Source organism: Gracilinanus agilis, chromosome 2 (assembly GCF_016433145.1).
Source record: "Gracilinanus agilis isolate LMUSP501 chromosome 2, AgileGrace, whole genome shotgun sequence".
Lineage (NCBI taxonomy): Eukaryota > Metazoa > Chordata > Mammalia > Didelphimorphia > Didelphidae > Gracilinanus > Gracilinanus agilis.
In genome coordinates, this window is record NC_058131.1 from 343,933,715 (window position 1) to 343,953,668 (window position 19,954).

Consider the following 19,954-nt stretch of genomic DNA (forward strand, 5'->3'; position numbering starts at 1 on the left):
ACCTTGGAAAGGTCATCCAGTTCAATCTTTACAAAGAATAAGAATCTCCTCTACAGTATCCTTGACATGAGATCATCTGATGTTCCCTTAAAGACCTCCAGTGATGGAGAACTCCCTACCTCCCAAGGCATCCCATTCCACTTTGGGATAGCCCTAATGGTTATAAATGTTTTCTTTTTACTGAATTGAAATCTTGCTCTCTGCAGTATCTCATTCTGCTCTCTGGGACCAAGCATAGGAAGTCTGATTCCTCTTCCCTGTGACAGCCCTTTGTTCATAGGAATCACTTTCCTCCTTCCTTAATTCTACTCTTTTCCAGGCAAAGCATTTCCATTTTCTTCAGCTGATCTTGCTTTGACATGGTTCTCCTCCTCTGCCTCCTGGTCACCCTTTTCTGGATGTACTTTAACTTGTCAGTGCTCTTCCTCCAAGTCATGCTCAGGCCTAAATATCAGATGCAGATTGGGTCTGATGAGAGCAGAGAATTTTATCTGTTATTTCCCTTGCTCTAGCCCAGGGCTGCCTAACTGTTTTTGTGAGTGCTATGGACTGACTCTTTTAGAAATTTGGTGGAACTCATTGGAGATCCCCTCTCCAAATACTGTTTGGTTTTTTTAAAAAAAAAAACCTTACTCTCTGCCTTACAAAGGCAAAAGAGTTGTATGGGCTAAGCAAATGGGATTAAGTGACTTGCCCAGAGTCACACATCAAGGAAATGTCTAAGATCGTATTGGAACTCAAGACCTGCCATCTCCAGGCCTTCTTCTCTATCTGCTGAGAAACCTAGCTGGCTCTCAGATGTTTTTAAATATATATAATCAAATATATAAGATTATGAAGGAGAATTTTTGTTGTTCAAGTCTTTTAGTCCTGTCTGACTTTTCATGATCCCATTTGGGTTTTTCTTGGCACAATACTGGTGTGATTTGCCATTTCCTTCTCCATCTCATCAGATAAAGAAACTGAGGCAAACCAGTTTAAGTGATTTTCCCAGGGTCACACAGCTAGGAAGTAACTGAGGCCAGATTTGAATATAGTATTTCCAGTCTCTATGCCTGGCTCACAATCCACTGAGCTACCTAGCTGCTCCCAACTATCAAATTATTAAAGAAAAAAAAAGGTTTATGAATTCCAAGTTAACAACTCTGCTCTAGACATTATGGTCTGTGTACAGCTCAAAGTAAAAAATTTTTTCAAATCATGTCATATGATTGCCTTATGTTGAACTTGCAATCTACTCAGCAGTTAGTGGCTAGGACCTAAGATAACTAGCTATTCAATGATTATGCCATCATGTCCTGACACTACATCTCATTCTCCTTCCCTTCTCCCTCCTCTGAACCATCTCTTCCCAGGAAGAGCACCCTCTGCACAAGACCTCTAGGAATAGACCTTCAGGAATTATCCCACTGCCCACCTCTCCCAGTTGGAATTAATCAGCTTAGCTTTGGAACTCTGTACCCTGATGCTGAGCTGTTCTGATCAGTGAGCGAGCAAGTATAAACTTAAGCCAGTATATCTCTTAGACATAGATCATGCTTTACATCCATCCACACCAGATATCTTGCCATCTGCCCTCCTGCAAGAAGACAAGTTCTCCTTAGTCTATCTCTTTCTCTAAGAACAATAATCAAACTATTACTTCTGGATGAGATATAAAATCACCTTCTCTATAGCCCTACTCATCATCCCTCTGATTCCCAGGGATCAAAATTCCTTCATGGAAACCACAGGGATGTGTATTGAGTGTCAGCTACTGGAGGACAGGGACTGCCTTGCTTTTATATTTGTATTTCCACCAACTAGCACAGTGTTCAGCATATAATAATATTTAATAAAAATGTTTTCATTCATTTATTCATTCATCCATTGCTCCATTCCCTCTTTTTGGATCCTGCCCCTGTCTTTCTCTCTATCTGAAATGCTCTCCCATATTAGGAGAGAGAACAGCCCTTTCTCTATCACCATCGTCTTCTTCACCATTCATATTGGCCCATTCCCCAAACGCAGGCAAGTTAATATCCAAGCTCAGATGCTAAAGTCAGTTGGTATGGATGGAGCTTAGTGCAAAGATAAAATGATGTTACACAGAGCTATAACAACACATACCACATGTAGAGCAAAATACACCTATATTAGCAAATTGATCTTCCTCAGATGCATATAGAGAGTAAAAATGAAATAGAAGCAGGGGTGGCTCCATAGCTAAGAGTCTTACATTCCCCCCTCTGCTCCTATCATATCTTGGTAAGTTCTCTCATTTTCCAAAGATTATCATCCAAGGACAATCTTACCTTTTGAACAGTAAACGTGCGTATGACATACTCAGCCAGTGGTTCTGTTTCAATTAATGTGACCTTAATATCGCCATAAACTTCTGTGTCATCCGGCCAATACCTAACACACTTCACCTGCAGCAAAAAGAGAGAGAATAGAAAACAGGAATGGCAAAGCTCAGCTTGTGGAGATGAGAACCAACTTCGCCGCAGGCTTTCATTTTAATAAACACAAGTGGGACTTAATGGGGATTTCAAGCTAGGTGTGCCTAGCTGACCTGGGTCAGTGGGTGGCCACTGTGCTACATGTGGCAAAAATGGTGTAACACATATATTCAAAGGCTGAAAAGAGGCAGCAGAGAATGAAGGACAACAGACAGACAGCCTGAGGGCTGCAGGAGTACCCATGGAAGAGTAAAAGAGCCAGAAGAAGGCCTTCAACATGTTGCGAGGATAATGAGATAATGGATCCATTCAAATATAGGAGGCTATAAATGCCTTGACTGGCTTGGTTGGGCAGCCACCATGCCAGGCATGGCCAAATTAACTCTAGTGCCTGGAGGCAATGAAGCAGTGTGAAACTCCAGTCAGCTAAAGTAAGGTGAGTGCTATCACAGCAGTACTAAAAAAAAGTTAAAAATGGAAAGTGGAGGAAAATGGTTATGAGACTAGGAAGGTAAAATGATGGAGTGAGGAAGACAAAGACCTGGAGGGATGGGCTAGAGTTGGACATTAGGGCCTGAGAGAATCTTAGGAGATTCTCTTAGGAGAAAGAATCTTAGCCCCCAAAAGGTGAATGTTCTGGGGCCTTGAGGCACAGGCAGGGGGCTTCACATCTTCTGGGAGTACATTTTCCACAGTACCTACTTTTTATGAAGTCCATCTAGGGGCAGCTAATTCCTTTCATGAAGAAGAGACTGAGAAGGGAGTTTTGCTTTGCCTCAGTTTTTGTGGCTACCAGAAAGTCATCATCTAAGCAACTTACCCTTCCCACTTCCACGAGATTTGTCACCATCACGACACTGGCTGAATTCTCCTGCCAAATCATCCTCCAAAAGTCTTTGACAGTTTCCTGCATTGGACCTAAGAAGGAAGAAAAAAATATTAGAGCCTTAGAATCCCTGCATGCAAGACAGCAGTTGGTCCCTTTTTCATGATGTCTTAGGGTGAGGCATAGGACCAAGAGCTCTTAGAAAAGCCTGATAAATGAAAATGATGACGGAGTTCAGGGTTTGTACAACCAAGTATGAGGGTTGGATTCCTGAGAAGGCTTGGCTTATAATTTATAGGAACAGCCTGAGAAAGTCACTGAAGATCCAGTTCTCATTTTGTATATTTGTTATAGAAGGAAAGACAACTAGTTCCAAAATTCAAAGCTATTCCTATAGAACTATTCCTTTGGAATGGTAAATTATCTTTTTATTCATTCAATGATCATTTGTTAATATGTTCCAAACACTGTCAAAAAATAGCCCCAACCTTCAAGAAACTTACATTCTGAGGTACAGGGGTCAAAGTAGAGGAGGAAGACAACATTAATACAGATCATAAGATCATTGAGTTTGAGCTAGAAGGGACCTTGCAGGCCATTAAATCCAATTTCCTCATCTTAGAACTGAGAAAGATAAGATGCGGAGGTTAAGAGACTTGTCCAAGCTAGTGTCTGAGAAAAGATTCAAATTCAAGTCTTTCTGATTCCAAATCCAGCACTCTATCTGCTATCTCAGCACCTCCAAACTCTCTTGAGCAGTGCCTGAAGGAGATGTTGGGTGAGAAAGAAAATAGTTCTGAATCACTGAAGCTAAAAAGGGATCTGAAGTTCTAATGCATGCAACTAGCATGGTTAAAGATCAAGAAAGACTGGTTTTGAATTCCATCTTAGATACTGACCCTGAGCAAGTCACTTAAAGCCTTGAAGTTTCCCCATTTATTAAATAGACATAATAATAATAACTCCCTTATAGGATTGCTACACTGGTCAAATAAGATAATGTGTGTAAAAGGCTTTGCAAACATTTCAGTTCCAACAACAAAAAAGAAGTCAGCTATTTTTATTATATACATACTTTGGGTTGTCTCTTAGCCTTTTTTGTGAAAGCTACTTTGACTTTCGCTGTAGGGTGATTTCATAGCTCACGTATCCAAAACCCTTTCCTATTTCAAAAAGAGTTCTATAAGGTTTGTTATTCAGTGTTATTGTTTCTGTTTTTCAGATTAGGAAACTAAGATTTAAAAATTGCAATAGCTAGAGTGGTAAGGTCCCATGGCCAATGGATGGCAGAATCAACATATTTCAGTTTGGAGGGGGAAGGGATCTGGGTTCCAAATCTACCTCTGATGCTTATTACCTGTGCAGTAGGCATGTCACCTGAACTCTTTGGGTCTCAGTTTTCCCATTCGTAAAATGAGAGGAATTGGGCTTTTCCAGGGATCCCTTCCAAGTCTAGATCTGAGACCTATATTTTATTTTATTTTACTTTTTCTTAAACCCTTACCATCTGTCCTAAAATACATATTAAGTATCAATTCAAATGCAGAAGAGTGTCAAGTGCTAGTCAATGGAGGGTAAGGGACTTGCCCAGGGTCACACAGCTAGGAAGTGTCTGAGGTCATTTTTGAACCCAGGATCTTCAGTTTCTAGATCTGGCTCTCAAATAATTGTGCTACCTAGCTGCCCCTGTGATCTATATTTTACAAAAGGAATAAGTTAACAGACCCAGGATCCAAACTCTGGTCCCCTTATTTAGTTCTACTAGTCTGCTAACCCTTTCCAGGTTTCTTGATTCGTTCCATCGCACAGACTTTGTGCTAATATTTCATGCAGCTTCTTAACTGCCTAGACAGGACATGTCTGTGTGCCCTTAAGGGCAGGAGGAGAAAAACACTGCATGATTTGCCCCAAAGCCTTGGGTGGCCTCAGGGATGGCCCTCTACTCTGGGGAATCTGTCAGCTCTGACATGCACAGCTGTTTTGACAACTGTGACTAGCATGGCAATCCCAGATCCCAGGACTTGCATGTGCAAAGCAGTTCATGAAACAATTGACTAAGAAATGCTGAAGCAGCCCTTGCTTCCTGTTAGAGTTTTCAGGTTTTGAACCTGATCCCCCAAAGTGTTCTCTAGAATATTCTGGGGGGGGGATTGAGATTTATTAAAATTTATTTATGTAAGTTGACCTTGGTTGTTCCTCGACCACCAGAGAATCACAGAATTATGAATAGCTGTATTTCAAAGTGGCATTAGATAGACGGGGACAGCTGGGTATCTAAGTGGATAGAGAGCCAGCCCTGGAGATGGGAGGTCCTGGGTTCAAAATCTAACCTCAGATCTTTCCTAGTGGTGTGACCCTGGGCAAGTCATTTAACCCCCATTGCCTAGCCCTTACTGCTCTTCTGCCTTAGAACCAATACACGGTATTGAGTCTAAAATAGAAAATGCGGGTTTTTAAAAAAAAAAGTGGCATTAGAGATGAACTAGATTTATAGCCTCCAAACTTTTTTGATCAGCAAAACCTTTTTACCACCTTCAGTATGTCATATACATGAACTAATTCACTTAAAATATATTCATTATAAAATTTATACAAAAAAAGAAATTTTAAAAGGTATGAGTAAAAGATCAAATAGTCGTTTATTCTAGTGCTAACAGGGAGCCACTGAAGTTTACTGAGTACTGGACTGACGGGATCAGATCTATGCTTTAAAAAAATCACTTTGGCAGCTGTGCGGTGGATGGATCGGAGAGAAGAGGAACTAGAAGCCAATTAAGAGGCTACTGCTATAGTCCAGGTAAGAGGGAATGAGAACTTGAACCTGGATGGTGGCTGTGTGAATGGAAAGAAAGAGACTGATGACAGAGATTTGGAGACAGATATTAAGTTTTTGCAATGGAATGAATACTTGGGGTGACAGAGAGTGAGAAGCTGAAGATGAAACCAAGGTAGTAAACCTGGGTTATTTGAACAATCGTGGTGCCCTCCACAATAACAGAGGCATTTAGAAGACAGGGAGATTTGGCAGGAAAAACAATACAGGTATCCCTTCCACATCATGACTTTCCCTATCTTGATTTTGATATATCATGAGTCAGCATAAGAAATTAAATAGGAATTTTTAAGGAGTTTTGTGGAAGCCGCCGATGACACAGAAAGGCCAGCAAGTGACACAGAAAAAGTTTAGAAATTCAGAAATGCATAAAATATATCTATAGTATATTGTAAAATATCAACATATTTTATCTTTTAATGCTATAAACATATACGATTTCTTTTTTAAAGTTAAAATAAATAAAAAGTTAAGTTTGCAAAAAGAATGGTAAAGCCAGCTAATGACACTCAAGGGCTAAAAATGTAGACATCTTAAAAAGTTTAATGCACATAAGGTACTGTAAACACCCCATTTAAAAAATTCACTCTTCTTCTCTGGTACAGTACCAAATTTTTTTGCAGATTTTCCAGATTATAAGGGTCAGGGGGAGCAGGAAATGTGGCCCTAACCCCTGCCATATGGAAGGGAAATCTGTATACTGATAAAATAATTTCTTGTTACTGTAAGACATCACTTTTCTTGCAGTGGCCCAAGGTCACACATAGGTATCATTCTCAACTCCTCATTCTCGCTCATTTTCCATACCCAATCTGTTGCCAAGTCTTGTTGATTCTCCCTTTGTAATATCTCTGATAGATCATTCTTTGCCCTTAAGACACTGCACCCACCATGGTCCAGACCCCCATCACCTCATGTTTGAACTATTGGTATAGTTCACAGATTTGTCTTCCTATTTCAAGTCTTTCCCCATTCCAGTAAATCCTCTACTCCGTTAGTCTTCCTAAACCTCAAGCCTGACTACATCACATCCCTCCTTCCCTTGTACTCCAATGGCTCCCTCCTCCCTCTAGGATCAGATATAAAATCCTCCGTTTGGCATTCAAAGGTCTTTTTAACCAGGTCTCATTGGACCTTTCTTATTCTCTCTTGCATACACCACAGTCTGGCAGGATTTGACTCTTTCCTGTTCCTCCAACAAAACCCTCCATCTTCTGATTCTGGGCATTTTCACAGGCTGGTCCCTGTCCTGGAATTCTCATCCTTTTCATCTCCATCCCCTGGCCATCTTGGTTTCCTTCCAGTCCCAGCTTCTACAAGAAACCTTTCCCAGGTTCCCTTAATGCTCATGTCTTCTCCCTATGGATTATCTCTGATTTCTCCTGTATTAATCTTGTCAATACATCATTGTTTGCATGTTGTGTCTCCCATTAGATCATAAGTTTCTTAAGAGTATGGACTGTTGTTTTTTCCTTTTCTTTGAGTCCCCAGTGGTTAGCACTGATTTATCACAAAATGGGCACTAAGTAAATGATTGCTGATGGATTCTTCCAAAATTAAAAGGAATGCAGAAGGATTTTCCTAATAGGTTTTGTGCAGCTGCTGCTGCTAGTATATTGGTCAACTTTTAATTAAAACAACTGCCCTAAGCAGCCTATCATATTCAAACGGGGGAGTGGGGATTAGTAATTTGTAAATCTAAGAGGGAGCAGATTTGGTAGAGCAGATGGAGGATAGAGCAGAGTTGGTTGTGTTGCAGGCAAATCCCTTGATTGGCATCACAGGCTTCCTATCTTCTGATTTGTTGCCTAGATAATCCTTAAGATCAGTCTACAGTAGGGGGAGTAGGGGCAAGAATAGTCTATTTTGAAGACCACTGATTTAGACAAATTTCTTTATTTTTAAAGAGAAGGGAAATGAAGGAAGTTCAGAGAGGCAGCGCTAATTTGTGATGGAGCTGAGAGCAAAGCCCAGGACTCCTGGCTGCCTAGTCCATTGCTTTTTTAATTAATACCACACTTTTACCTGTGTTCATGTCTTTCAGGATTTTTTCCCCTATTCTTTTTGGTGCCAATTTCTATTTCAACTCTTAAACTGTCTGTGTTTTAGTTTCTTTGTAAAGAACCTATAATTCAAGAAAGGAATGAAAGAATCAAACCAATTTAGAGGACTAGAATCGTTTTTGGAATAAGAAGGGATCTTAATGAGGTTCTAGCCCAACCCTTTCATTTTACAGATGAGGAAACTGAGGCTCAAACAAGTTAAATGATTTGACCAAGGTTATGCAAGTGGTAGTAAATGGCAGAGTCAGGTTTTGGACCTGGCTCCTCTGACTGAAGACCCAGGATTGTTTCCTGTGATATCTTATTTCTGGTTTTTAAGCTTATTTTCAGCTTGAATGTGACAAACCCTACTTCAAAGCATGATAAGCCTAGAGGCACAGGTGCATGTATCAACAACAACTATCCCTTTTTTATGCCAGGCTCTTACATTGAACACCATTCTTTATCCCTCATTCTTTATCTGAAATACTTCTGTCAGTCCTCTCCTCAGCTTCCCATTCTCCATCACCATAACAATGAGCTACAATGGTCAGGTTGAATTTATGTTTTCTGGGGATACTGCTGGCCAATCTCTCCCATAAAGTTAGTTCCTAGTGATCTCTCCTACTCTCTCCCTCACTTACAGATAACATAACCCTTATGTACTCCAAAAGCTGATGGCCAAGCTCTGAGTGGTTGTGAGGTTCTATACCCTGTCATGCCCCAAAGCTTAAGTGTTTTGGTCTAAGTATTGATGCAAGAATTGCATAAGATGATGGCAAAGGACATAGGAAGATATATTCCCTATTTATTGTGTTTGCCTTTGAAGACAGTTCTGCAACAATCTTCCTGTAGTTTATAGATGGCTGAAACTGGGAGACCTTAGGTATCATCTCATCTAAACTTTTTATTTTATAGTTGAGGAAACTACAGCTTAGAGAGTGAAATGACTCTCCCATGGGCTCAAAATTAGTAAGTAAGAAGAGTAAAAGATGACCCAGGGCTTCTGATGCCTATTCCAAGTGCTCTCTCCATTACACCAAACCACCTGTGAATCTGAAGAGAAGAGTGGACTAAATATCCTCTGGACTGCTGTGCTAGGGCTTTGATCTATCCTCACGCCAATGACCTCCATGCAAATAGTTCTCATATCTCTATTTGTAGCCCTAGTCCCACATTACCAATTGATTTGAGGGCATTTCCAAATGTATGTCCCATAGATATTTTTCATTGACATGTAGAAAATAAAATCCAATATCTTTCCCCACACACACAAATTTTCATTATGTATTAACTTTCATATTTCTATTGAAGGTGCTTCTAAAGCACACAAGTTCACAATCTTAATGTCAACCATTTTCTGTCATTTTCTCTTATCTCCTGTATTTGATAAACTTCTGAATCTTGTCAATTCTGCCTTTACAAGTTCTCTAGCAAATGTCTTGTTCTATTTGATCACACACATCCACTACCCTTTTTCAGGCCCACATCACCTCTCATCTCAATTATTCTAGAATTCTTGTAGTAGCCTCCCAGTCAATCTGCTTCTGTCCAGTCTCCTATCCAATCTATTCTTTACACAACTTCCACGGTAGATCTGTGAAAGATCAGATCTGACCAACTCCTCTGCTCAAAAGTTTCCAGGCAAAATATAAAGAACTCTGTTTGCATTCAAAGCCCTTCACAATTTGTTTCCATCCTTTACTGTTCTTCATATGCCCTATGGTACAGCTAAGCTGTACCATATCTATTTGTTGTTCCATCTACAACTGCTTTGTCTCTACATAGAATACTCCCTGTCCTGGAATGCACTCCCTCCTCACTTACATTTCTTTGACTCCTTGGCTCCCTTTATATGAGTGATGACTAGGCAGAGTGGGTAAATGATAATTTGTGATTCCTCATCTCCCTCTTCTACTGTTATTCAGATGGAGCTCTGCTCCAACAGATCATTGGTCATCAAAAGAAAATGAGGAAGGTATGCACTTACCTTGGGTAGCAATGTAATGACGAGGTCGGTGGTATCCCTGAATAAGAGAAGAAAGAGAAATAGTGAATAGATACTATTCAGAGTTGGAGAAAATAGTACATTTTCTGGCTTTGAAGATCAGTCCACCTGCTCCTTCCAAGTGTGGCTGTTGGCACATGCAGCCTTAGAAGCACACATGTACTAACATTAATCTTTTTCATGTATTCCTTGCCTAAGCTGCTCAGAAGGGAAACAGGGCAAAAAAAGAGAAGGAGCTGGTCACTACACATGGCTTAATTAATCAATAATATGAACTTATTTGGTGCTTTACAAAGTCTTTTTCTCCTCATAACTGTGTGAAGCAGACTGGTAAGAACTCCATTTTACAGTTGAGGAAACTGAGCACTAGCAAGAATACTATATTTCAAAGATAGAAATGATGGCAAAGGTCATCCTACTAGAGTAGGAAATCCTGGATTGCCAATATTCCCGACACATGTTCATGTAGAACTCAGTATAACCTGAGGCAGCATATTTAATTTTGGGGGCATAACTAATTACTATGTTTCTCCCCCTTTTGTTTAGTTGTTTACAGTTGTATCTGATTGTGATCCCTGTCAAGTTTTTCTTGGCAAAGATACTGGAGTGGTTTGCCATTTTCTTCTGGCTTATTTTACAGATGAGGAACTGAGGCAAACAGGGTTAAATGGTTTGCCCAGGATCACACAGCTAGTAATCTCTAATGTCAGATTTGAACTCAGATCTTCCTAACTCTGGGCCCAGCACTCTAACCACTGTACCACCTAGTTGCCCTTTTCTGCTTCAGATTGAGCTAAAATCTGCCTCTCTGTAGTACAGACATTAAATAACTTGCCTTGTGCCTTTCATTCTTGTCAGAGCAAGTATTTGATCCAAGAATCCATTGCTCTCTATGCTATGCCACAATCACTAAGTATTTACTGGGTGCCTACTATGTGGCAAACCTGGGCCAGGCTTTGTAGAGGAGAAAGAGGAGTCTAAGAGTAAATTGTAAAAATAGCCTTTAATGAATCAACATCCCCTTAAATAGAGGCCTCTAAAAGAGTGCTCCAGGGAATCTGTCTTTGGCCCTGTGCTTTTCAACACTGTTGCTAATGACTTAGATGAAGGCTCAGATGTCATTCTTGTCAAATTTCCAAATTACATGAAGCTAGAAGGGATAACTAACACAAAGGATGAAAGAGTCTGGATATAAAAGGGCTTCAACCAGTTAAAATGATGGGCTGAATCAAATAAGTTGAAATGTAACAGAAATAAATGCCAAGTTCCATACTTGGACGATGCAGTGGATAGAGCGTCAAGCCTAGAATCAGGAAGACTCAAATTTGTGAGTTCAAATCAACTCTCAGACACTTATTAGCTGTGTGACCTTAGGAAAGTCACTTAATCCTGTTTGCCTTAGTTTTCCTATCTGCAAAATGAGATGGAGAAGGAAATGGCAAACCACTCCAGTTTTTTGCTGAGAACACCCCAAACAGGGCCATGAAAAATCTGACACAACAAATAACTGAACAAACAATACTTGGGTTCAAATCATCAACTTCACAAGTACTAGATGGTGGGTATGTATGGCCAAGCAATAATTTATATATATAATGTGTGTTAGAATTGTTGGAGATGTTGTAGAAGGAATTATAGGGAAGGTACAGTTTGGACTAAATGATGTTTTAGATCCCTTCTAGATATAAAGTGTGATTCTTTGATCTGTTAAATGGGGATAAGATATATACACTCTCCATTTCACAGCATAATTGTGGGCAAAGTACATTGACAAAGTACAAGAACAAAGTTACAAATGCTATGGAAATTGAAATTATTCTTATTATCAAGATGGGGTGGGGGGAAGAATTTAACTACAATTTGAGCTAGTGAAATGAAAGAGGATGTTTAGGGTACCCTCACTCCCAATATCCCATTTTCTTTTTCCCAGAAAAATCTATTTCAAAAAGAATCTCTTTGGTTTTACATCCCATTCATTTCCAAACATTAGGCTTTTTCTCCTCTGCCTATCTTGCTTTCTCTTGTTACAAAGACTTAAAAAGAAAAAAAAAAGGCCAACAAACCAATTAATAAATTGACTATGTGTGACAACATATGACATTCCCCACCCATAGTATCCTACCTTTGTGATGACAGAAAGGAAGTTTATTTTCTCTACTCTTATTTGGGGACAAGCTTGGCCATTATAATTATGCAACCTTTGGTTTTATTCCATTATTCTTTCTATTTACATTGTCGTAGTAACTATGTTTATTGTTTTCTAAGTTCTGTCTTTGTTCTACTTTGCCCTGCATCAGTTCATTCAAGCGTTCCTATGCCCATCTAAATTCTTCCTATTTGTTATATCTTCAGGTGCAGTAAGATTCTATTACATTTATATACCATAATTTGATCAGCCCTTGTCCAATTGATGAGCACCTACTTTGTTTCTAGTTCTTATTACCACAAAAAACAAAAATAAAAATAAAAAAAAAACATTGCTATGATCATTTTAGAAAATGAAGGATTTTTCATTCTCTCTCTTTGACTTTGGAGGATAGATCTAGCAGAGAGACCTCTTCTTCAAAGGGTAGGGACCATTTGGGGTACTTTTATTTTGGGGGCATGATTCCACATTGCTTTCCAGATTGGTTGGACCAATTTGCAGTCCCAAAAGTGTATTTTAGCTTTCTTCTCTTCCCACCCCTCCCACCCGTCTTGTCAACAAAAACATATTTTTTCTAATAATGGAATATAGATTATTAACTTTTTATAAGAAAACTTCTACCCAGAGAAGAACTTTTAATTCATTTAAATCCCACCTACACAGTACACAAATACTCTGAAAACCAGCAATAGGCCTTCCCCCATATGACTATGGGGAATGTGAAATAGGTTTGTATCCAAAATACATTTATCTCACTCTACACTCATGCATCTGTTACTTATTTGGGACCCAGATACAATATTTATTTTTAAGCTAGTCATTTATAACGGATTCAAGTAGCCAGTGCTTTCAGAGGCATAGAAATAAAGCCAGTGAACAGACGCTTCAGCCGGCAACCACAGACTCTTGAGACACAGGCATGCCTCGTAATGTCCATTCCAATTATCCAAATAGATTCATTTTAATGAAGCTTTATTATTTCCTTCCTTTTGTAGTGAATTAATGACCCATTCTTGGATGCACTGATTATATCATGGACAGCCGGGCGGCTGTTTGGGGAGATGCTGCCTCTCCACATAGGAATGGTTTGGCTCCAAAGACCTGGATTTGAGTTAGCAGTCTCCCGCTAGCTTGATATATGAACTTGGACCAATCATTTCCCTTCTCTAAGCCTTAGGTTTTTTTTTTTTTATTTGAAAATTGAGGAAAATAATCCTTAACACAGCTTCTGAGACAACAAAACGAGAATGTATTTGAAAGGGCTTTGAAACCCTGAAGCTCTATGGGAAACAATCTATTTTTTCATAGTACTGGGAGATGAATTGTTTCTTAAATGCTTATCTGATAATGTGTGGCAGCTTAGTTGGCAGTGGATAGAGAACCAGACTTACAGTCAGGAATACCTGAGTTCAAATGTGGCCTCAGGTACTGCATGACCCAGGGCAAGTCATTTAACCCTGCTTGCCTCAATTTCCTCATCTATCAAATGAACTGGAGAAGGAAATGACAAATCATTCCAGTATTTTGCTAAGAAAGCCCCAAAAGGGGTTATGAAAGTTGGACATGACTGAACAACAACAACATCTGATAATGTTATTCCTGTACTGAAAAAGTCTTTGAAGGTCCCTTATTACCTCTGGGATGATATATAAACTCCTTCCCTGGCCATTAAAGCCTTCCACAATCTGGTTCTTCCCACCCCTTACAGTCCTATTTCATTATCCCCCCCTCCATACAATCTAAAATCCATCCTGAATAATTTCTCCAGTCTCTCCTTCCCCAAGTTATCTTTGTTCATATTATTCCAAATGCCTAGAATATTCTTTGGTTTCCTCTTTGCCTATTGGTCACCTACCTATTTTTTAAAGCCCATTTCCACCAGGAAACCTTCTCCAACCCCACCTAGTTATAACAACATTCCCATTCATATACGACACACTAAATTATTTGTACCTCTTGAATGTCCATATCACATACCATTGTGTATGTAAATGGTAGTGCATCTGAGTTTTTATCTGGGTTTATGTCTCATCCCCTTACTAGATTGAGAGCTCCAGGAGGGCAGGACCATGTCTTAATTAAACTTTGAATCATCCCTGGCACTTAGACCAGTGATCTGTACACGGGAGGGATTTAATAAATGTTTTTGGTATTGTATTTATTGTATTATAAAATTGTATTATATTATAAAAATTCAAGACATCATTATTATTAATCATTGTTATTATCAATAACAATATTTATCATTAATGATAAATCCTAATACATAGAATGAATCCTAGGCTGAGCAGAAATGACAAAGAAAAAATGACTAGGTATACCTAAATCAAGTTTCTTTGGCTCAAACCAGAACTTCCCCTGGTGTCTTTTTTCTCCTACCTAAGCAACAGCATTTGTATTTTGCCACTTCACCTGGGAGCTCTTCTTAGATCATAACTGACTGACTGAACACTCTAACCTCAACTGACCCAAACCAGAAATTCTTTCTCCTGCCTAAGCAAAAGCCCTTCTACTTTGTACTCACCTGCAGAGTCCTGTTCAATGCTAGTTGACTCATCTTACCCTTACAAAATCCTTAGTAGGGATTATTATCCCCATTTTTTAGATGAAGAAATTAAGACATTAAAAAAGACCATTTCTCTTTGGTAATTGCAATGTTTAAGTCAGAGAATGGAGGTATCCTAGGTTATTTAGATGTTGGAGATTTCTAACAGAAATTTGAGAGTATGAAGGAGTCCAGAGTATGAGAGTAAAAACCCAAGGTCTCAAACTCAACCATCCCAGGAGTTGGGCTGAGGGAAAGGAGGCAGAAGGGAGAAATGAACTGCATGTTTTGGGCAAGAAGAAGTGGGCTGTTCCAGAGCAATGATCTCATCATGGCCAAAAGTTCATGAATCTCAGGCTGTAAAATCCCTCTCATCAGATCATCTCCATGATGAAGGACACTTACATCGATGTAGTTGGCATTAATGTAGTCTGAATGTGGGTCTCCATCCAGCATTAGCAGTCTGACTCTCGAGTGGTCATCTGAAAAGAGAGGGAGAAAGTGAGGGAAGTTTTAGAAAAATGGACCTTCTGGAATTAGAGTGAGAGAGGAAGGAAAACCAGATATTGTGTCTAAGGGACCATGACCAGTGGGGGAAGATTTCTGCTCTCCTGTGGGTAGTGATACCACAACCTTTCATGGGCTTGGACCTAGCTGTTAAAATTCATTAGCCATGACTTTTCAGGACACTTGTTTTTTTTGTTTTTTGTTTTTTAAAACCCTTCCCTTTTGTCTTAGGATCAATACTAAGTATTGGTTCCAAGACAGAAGAATGGTAAGGACTAGGCAGTTGGGGTTAAGTGACATGCCCAAGGTCACATAGCTAGGAAGTGTCTGAGACCAGATTTGAATCTAGGTCCTCTTGACTCTAGGCCTTACATTCTATTCACTGAGCCACCCAGCTGCCTCTCTAGAACCCTCAGTTTTTATGCCTTTATAAAAGGCCCTATGAAAGGGGAGGCTAAATAAAGTTAGAGTAAACTGCTCTCATATATTATGCTTAGGTTTCATTCTAATAGGATCAGAGATTTAGAACTGGAAGGGATCTTTGAGGTCATCTAATCACCCCCCCCCCTTGCCCATTTTACAGATGAGAAAACTGAGGCTCGGAGAAGTTAAGTATTTTCCCATGATCACATATATGGTATGTGTCAGAAATAGGATTTGAATTTAGGTCTTTCTAATTTCCAGCCCAGTGCTCTATCCACTGTAGATAGTACACTGCCTCTTTCATGTCCATTTTTAAAAATGGCTTTATTTTCTGTATTTTATCCAATTCTTTTATATTTCCTGAATGAATCTTAAAGAATTTTCCACCAGTGACCAAAAACTTCATGTCAAAAGTGACAATTTCAACCAAAATCTTAGTACAAAAATAATTGTAAGCCCATTTCTTTCAAATAATGCTTAATGGGGTGGGGGGAAGCCCTTCCACTAAAAAATAGTTGGATCATCCCATAGGGTTCATTCTAATGGACTAGTTATAATCATAAACCAAAAGGAGAGGTTGAGGAGTGCTGGTTAGCTTCCAAATTCATTCTACATTAAGTTCCTCCCTGCTGCAACATTTTTATTTTAAGGCAGTGCTTCTCAAAACGTGGTCCCAATAGGCCTGATAATCCATAATCTCTTCCATCATAAAATCCTGTATTAATTACTTTTTGTAATATGATAATGAGAGGTAGTGTAATATGGTGGCTAGAAAGCTGTTTTCAGAATCAGGAAGATCTGTGTTTGAATTCTGCTGTTGCCACATACTGACTATGGTTCTGAATGATTTATTTAGCCTCTCAAATTCTAGGCAGCCCCAGTCTTAGACTATATAAAGCTGCAGAAAAGGTACTGGAGAGGAAGATCATGACCAGGAGCTCCCTATACTAATGGAATCAGAGATGTGGTTAAAAAAAAAATCTCAACGTATGTGTCTTTTACATATATACGTATATGTGCATATGTATATGAAAGACTTGGGCTTTATATGTAAATATATATGTATAAAGATTTTGATTCTTACTAGCTGTGTGATATCAGGCAAATCCCTGAATCTCTTTCTGTGCCTCAAGGAATTTCTGTTAAATAGAGAAGGGTAGTAACTTCTGGTGTGGGTCCATGAAGTTCCCTATTACAAATAAATCAAACACCCCTCCAGATATATATTTTCATAATATGGCAATGTTGCAACTCTGCTCTTGAAGCGAATATCTGATTCATTTGAAGACTAGGTCAAGTCCTGATTACCATTTTTGTATTTCATCCAAAGTGGAGTGTGTTTGATTCCCTATCCTTCCTAGTGAGGGTTTTTCAGTGAGAGCAATTGGGAATGAACGAGGGGAGTAGATGCCAAGGAGTGTTTGCCCAGATGAGATGTTACTTGTTAAAAAATGTTTAGGAAGTAGGACAGTGGTGCTCAAACTCATTTTGCTCATAACAACACAGTAACTGTCTTTGCTAAGGGATACACTGAGGGTGGTTGAGGAAACCTGGAAGTATGCACATAATTAATTGCAAATGTAGGTTGCATCTAATTCATGGCACACCCTTATAAAACCACTGTTCTAGGGAACATAGATGGGGTAAACTGAGTTTCCCATAACGCTTTCAGTTTTGTATTGTTTGGAGATGATGCCAGGCTGAGCAATTTGGACATCTGGGATGGGAACACAGGTCCCATGCATGCACTTCTAACATAGGTTAGTTGTGAGGAAACAGATTGGTGGTGAGAAACTGTGACATCTAGATTATCAGCTATTGGGTGAGGATAAGAACTTCACAGTCCCCCTACTGACCTTTTAACACATTGAGTGCAAATTCCTCCAATAGTAAACCCAAAGAGAGACCGAGAGCTTTCATTAAAGGACAGAATCCAATTTGAAATCCCCACTCTAGGATTTTATAAAGGGAAGGGTAGCAATATCTTCATAGTTTATTTATTACTTATGGGAGACGCTCATATTGTTCCTGTCCCTTATTTTTCTAACTTTATATAATTAGGTGGATGAAAAATTATGTTTACACACATACACATGGAGAAAGATAGGGAAGTCGACAACATGGAGGAGTTTATACCAGGCAATTTACAAAGAGCGCCAGAATGCTCATTACACGCTATCTACATTCTGCAAGCTTGAAAAGAAACTAATTTGGTGTCCCTCATTTGATATTCAAGACAAGAAGGGAAGTTAGAAAGAATCATGTGGAAGCAAAAAGCTCTCTAACATTTAGGGAATAGGAAAACAGCCTGCATAAACTTGAGTACATTGCACTGGGAGATTTGCATATAGTGTGCTGTACCCAGTAGGCATTTAATAAATGCCTGCTGAGCGAATGGATGAATAAGAACATCTTTTAGTAGAAGCATGACGGCAAAGCCCAAGAAAAGTCTGGTTTATTGCCTGCATATCAGGGAATTGGGATTCTGCCTTTGCTGTCTATGGCTTCTTTGACCCTGGGTAAACATTTCAACTGGAGGACCAACTTCAATTTCCCTTCTATAAAAAACTGAGTTGGACTGGGTGAAGTCAAAGGTTCTTTCCAGCTTATGATCCTACAAAGCCAACTATGAAGCTGCAAGAGAAGGACGGGCCTGAAGGGTTATTAACAAACTACATCTCTTGGAAACGGGAGAGTTACAAGTTATAGTTGGAAGAGCAAAAGGGGAATGTGTTTGAAAAGATTATCACTGAGGCATGTAAATGACTTGGTACACTTGGGTACAAATGGCTGAGCTCCTGGTGAAGAGGTCCCTTCCTATGATAAGTCTATTCTCTAGATTACATTTCTACTGTGCTTTTAAAGTTGTCAAAATTCTTTCCTTACCCACAGTCCTGTGCAATAAGTACTTTAAGTGTTAGTGTCATTTTACAAATGAAGGAATTGAGATTCTGGAGATTAAACAACTTTCCCAGGGTTTTAAAGCTAGGAAGAGTCACAGCCAGAAATCAAACCCAGGGCTTGTGACTGAATTGCATGGCTTTCCATTGCCCACATTTCCAGTAGCCAGTTGATGCATGTTATTTGTAAATGAAGGTATTTGTAAATGTGATTCCCAAAAAGACAAATGAGGGGTGAAGTATTGGGGGAGGGTTTTGACTCACTAGGGATCTCTTTTCAGGGTCCCTCTCAGGAACTCCAAGTCTATGACTATCAGTCTTGGCCCAGAAAAATTCAGATGACTAAACTCTTCTACAGATGAACTCACAGGAGATGAAGTTGCCAGAAGAAACAGAAAAGGCATGAGAAAGAGTGAGCTTTGTCTATTCCAGGCAGCCACTCAGAAGATTTACATGATATGAGGAATAAGGAACAGATAAGAGGCACATGAGATGTAGGAGGATATTACTAGCATAGCCCAGCTAGAACAGGAGGGAAGTGGGATCAAGATGGGAAATGCCCAAGTTCATGAATTGCATTGAGGAAAACACTTTGACAACTAAGAGCTAAAGAAATGGGTCTATCTCTCTTCCACTGTCATCAAACCCATGGTGGAGGTAAGGGCTTAGAATAGATCATTAATTTACAGACAAGTATAAAGTAGTCAGTTTTCTGGGAAAGATGAAACAAATCCTTAGACTGAGTTAGTGAAAAGAATATTAGACTTGGAGTTAAGGGATAGTACTGTTAGTCCCATTCCTGACACTGAATATCTTTGTGACTGTTCTGAGCCTCAGTTTCCTGATGTATAAAATAGTGAATTCCTCCATTACAAATTGGATGGAAGTTGCATATCAGACCAGTGACCAAATCTAGTGAAATTTGCCTGTACAGCATTTCTCATAGCTGTCTCTTTCTCTCCAGGAGATATTGCAACCAACCTGATTCTGATTTTCATCACTTTTCACCAATAACCTCTTAAGGGTCTTCCTGACTCTGGTCTCTCTCTCCTCTGCAATCCAACTTTCACAAAGTTGTCAAAATAGTCTTTTTCATGTACAGGCCCAACCATGCCTCATCCTTGTTCAAAAACTTTAACTGACTCCCTATTGCCTAAAGGATAAAAAAGAAACTCTTCCAGCTGGCATTTGCAAAAGTGAAATTTGGGAAATGCCATCTAAAAGTATATATATATATATATATATATATATATATATATATATATATATATATATATATATAT

At 39.2% G+C, this 19,954-nt stretch overlaps 1 protein-coding gene across 1 annotated transcript in view; it reads right to left on the reverse strand.

Moving 5' to 3' along the window:
• Positions 1-19,954, reverse strand: part of PTPRT (protein tyrosine phosphatase receptor type T) — an 846,734-nt gene that overhangs the window by 40,735 nt on the left and 786,045 nt on the right. Inside the window, exons 19-22 of the mRNA XM_044659804.1 lie at positions 15,247-15,323; positions 10,133-10,169; positions 3,262-3,359; positions 2,295-2,411 (exon numbers count right to left, since the gene is read on the reverse strand). Of these exons, the coding sequence (XP_044515739.1) occupies positions 2,295-2,411; positions 3,262-3,359; positions 10,133-10,169; positions 15,247-15,323 (329 nt within the window). The remainder of the gene's footprint in view (positions 1-2,294; positions 2,412-3,261; positions 3,360-10,132; positions 10,170-15,246; positions 15,324-19,954) is intronic.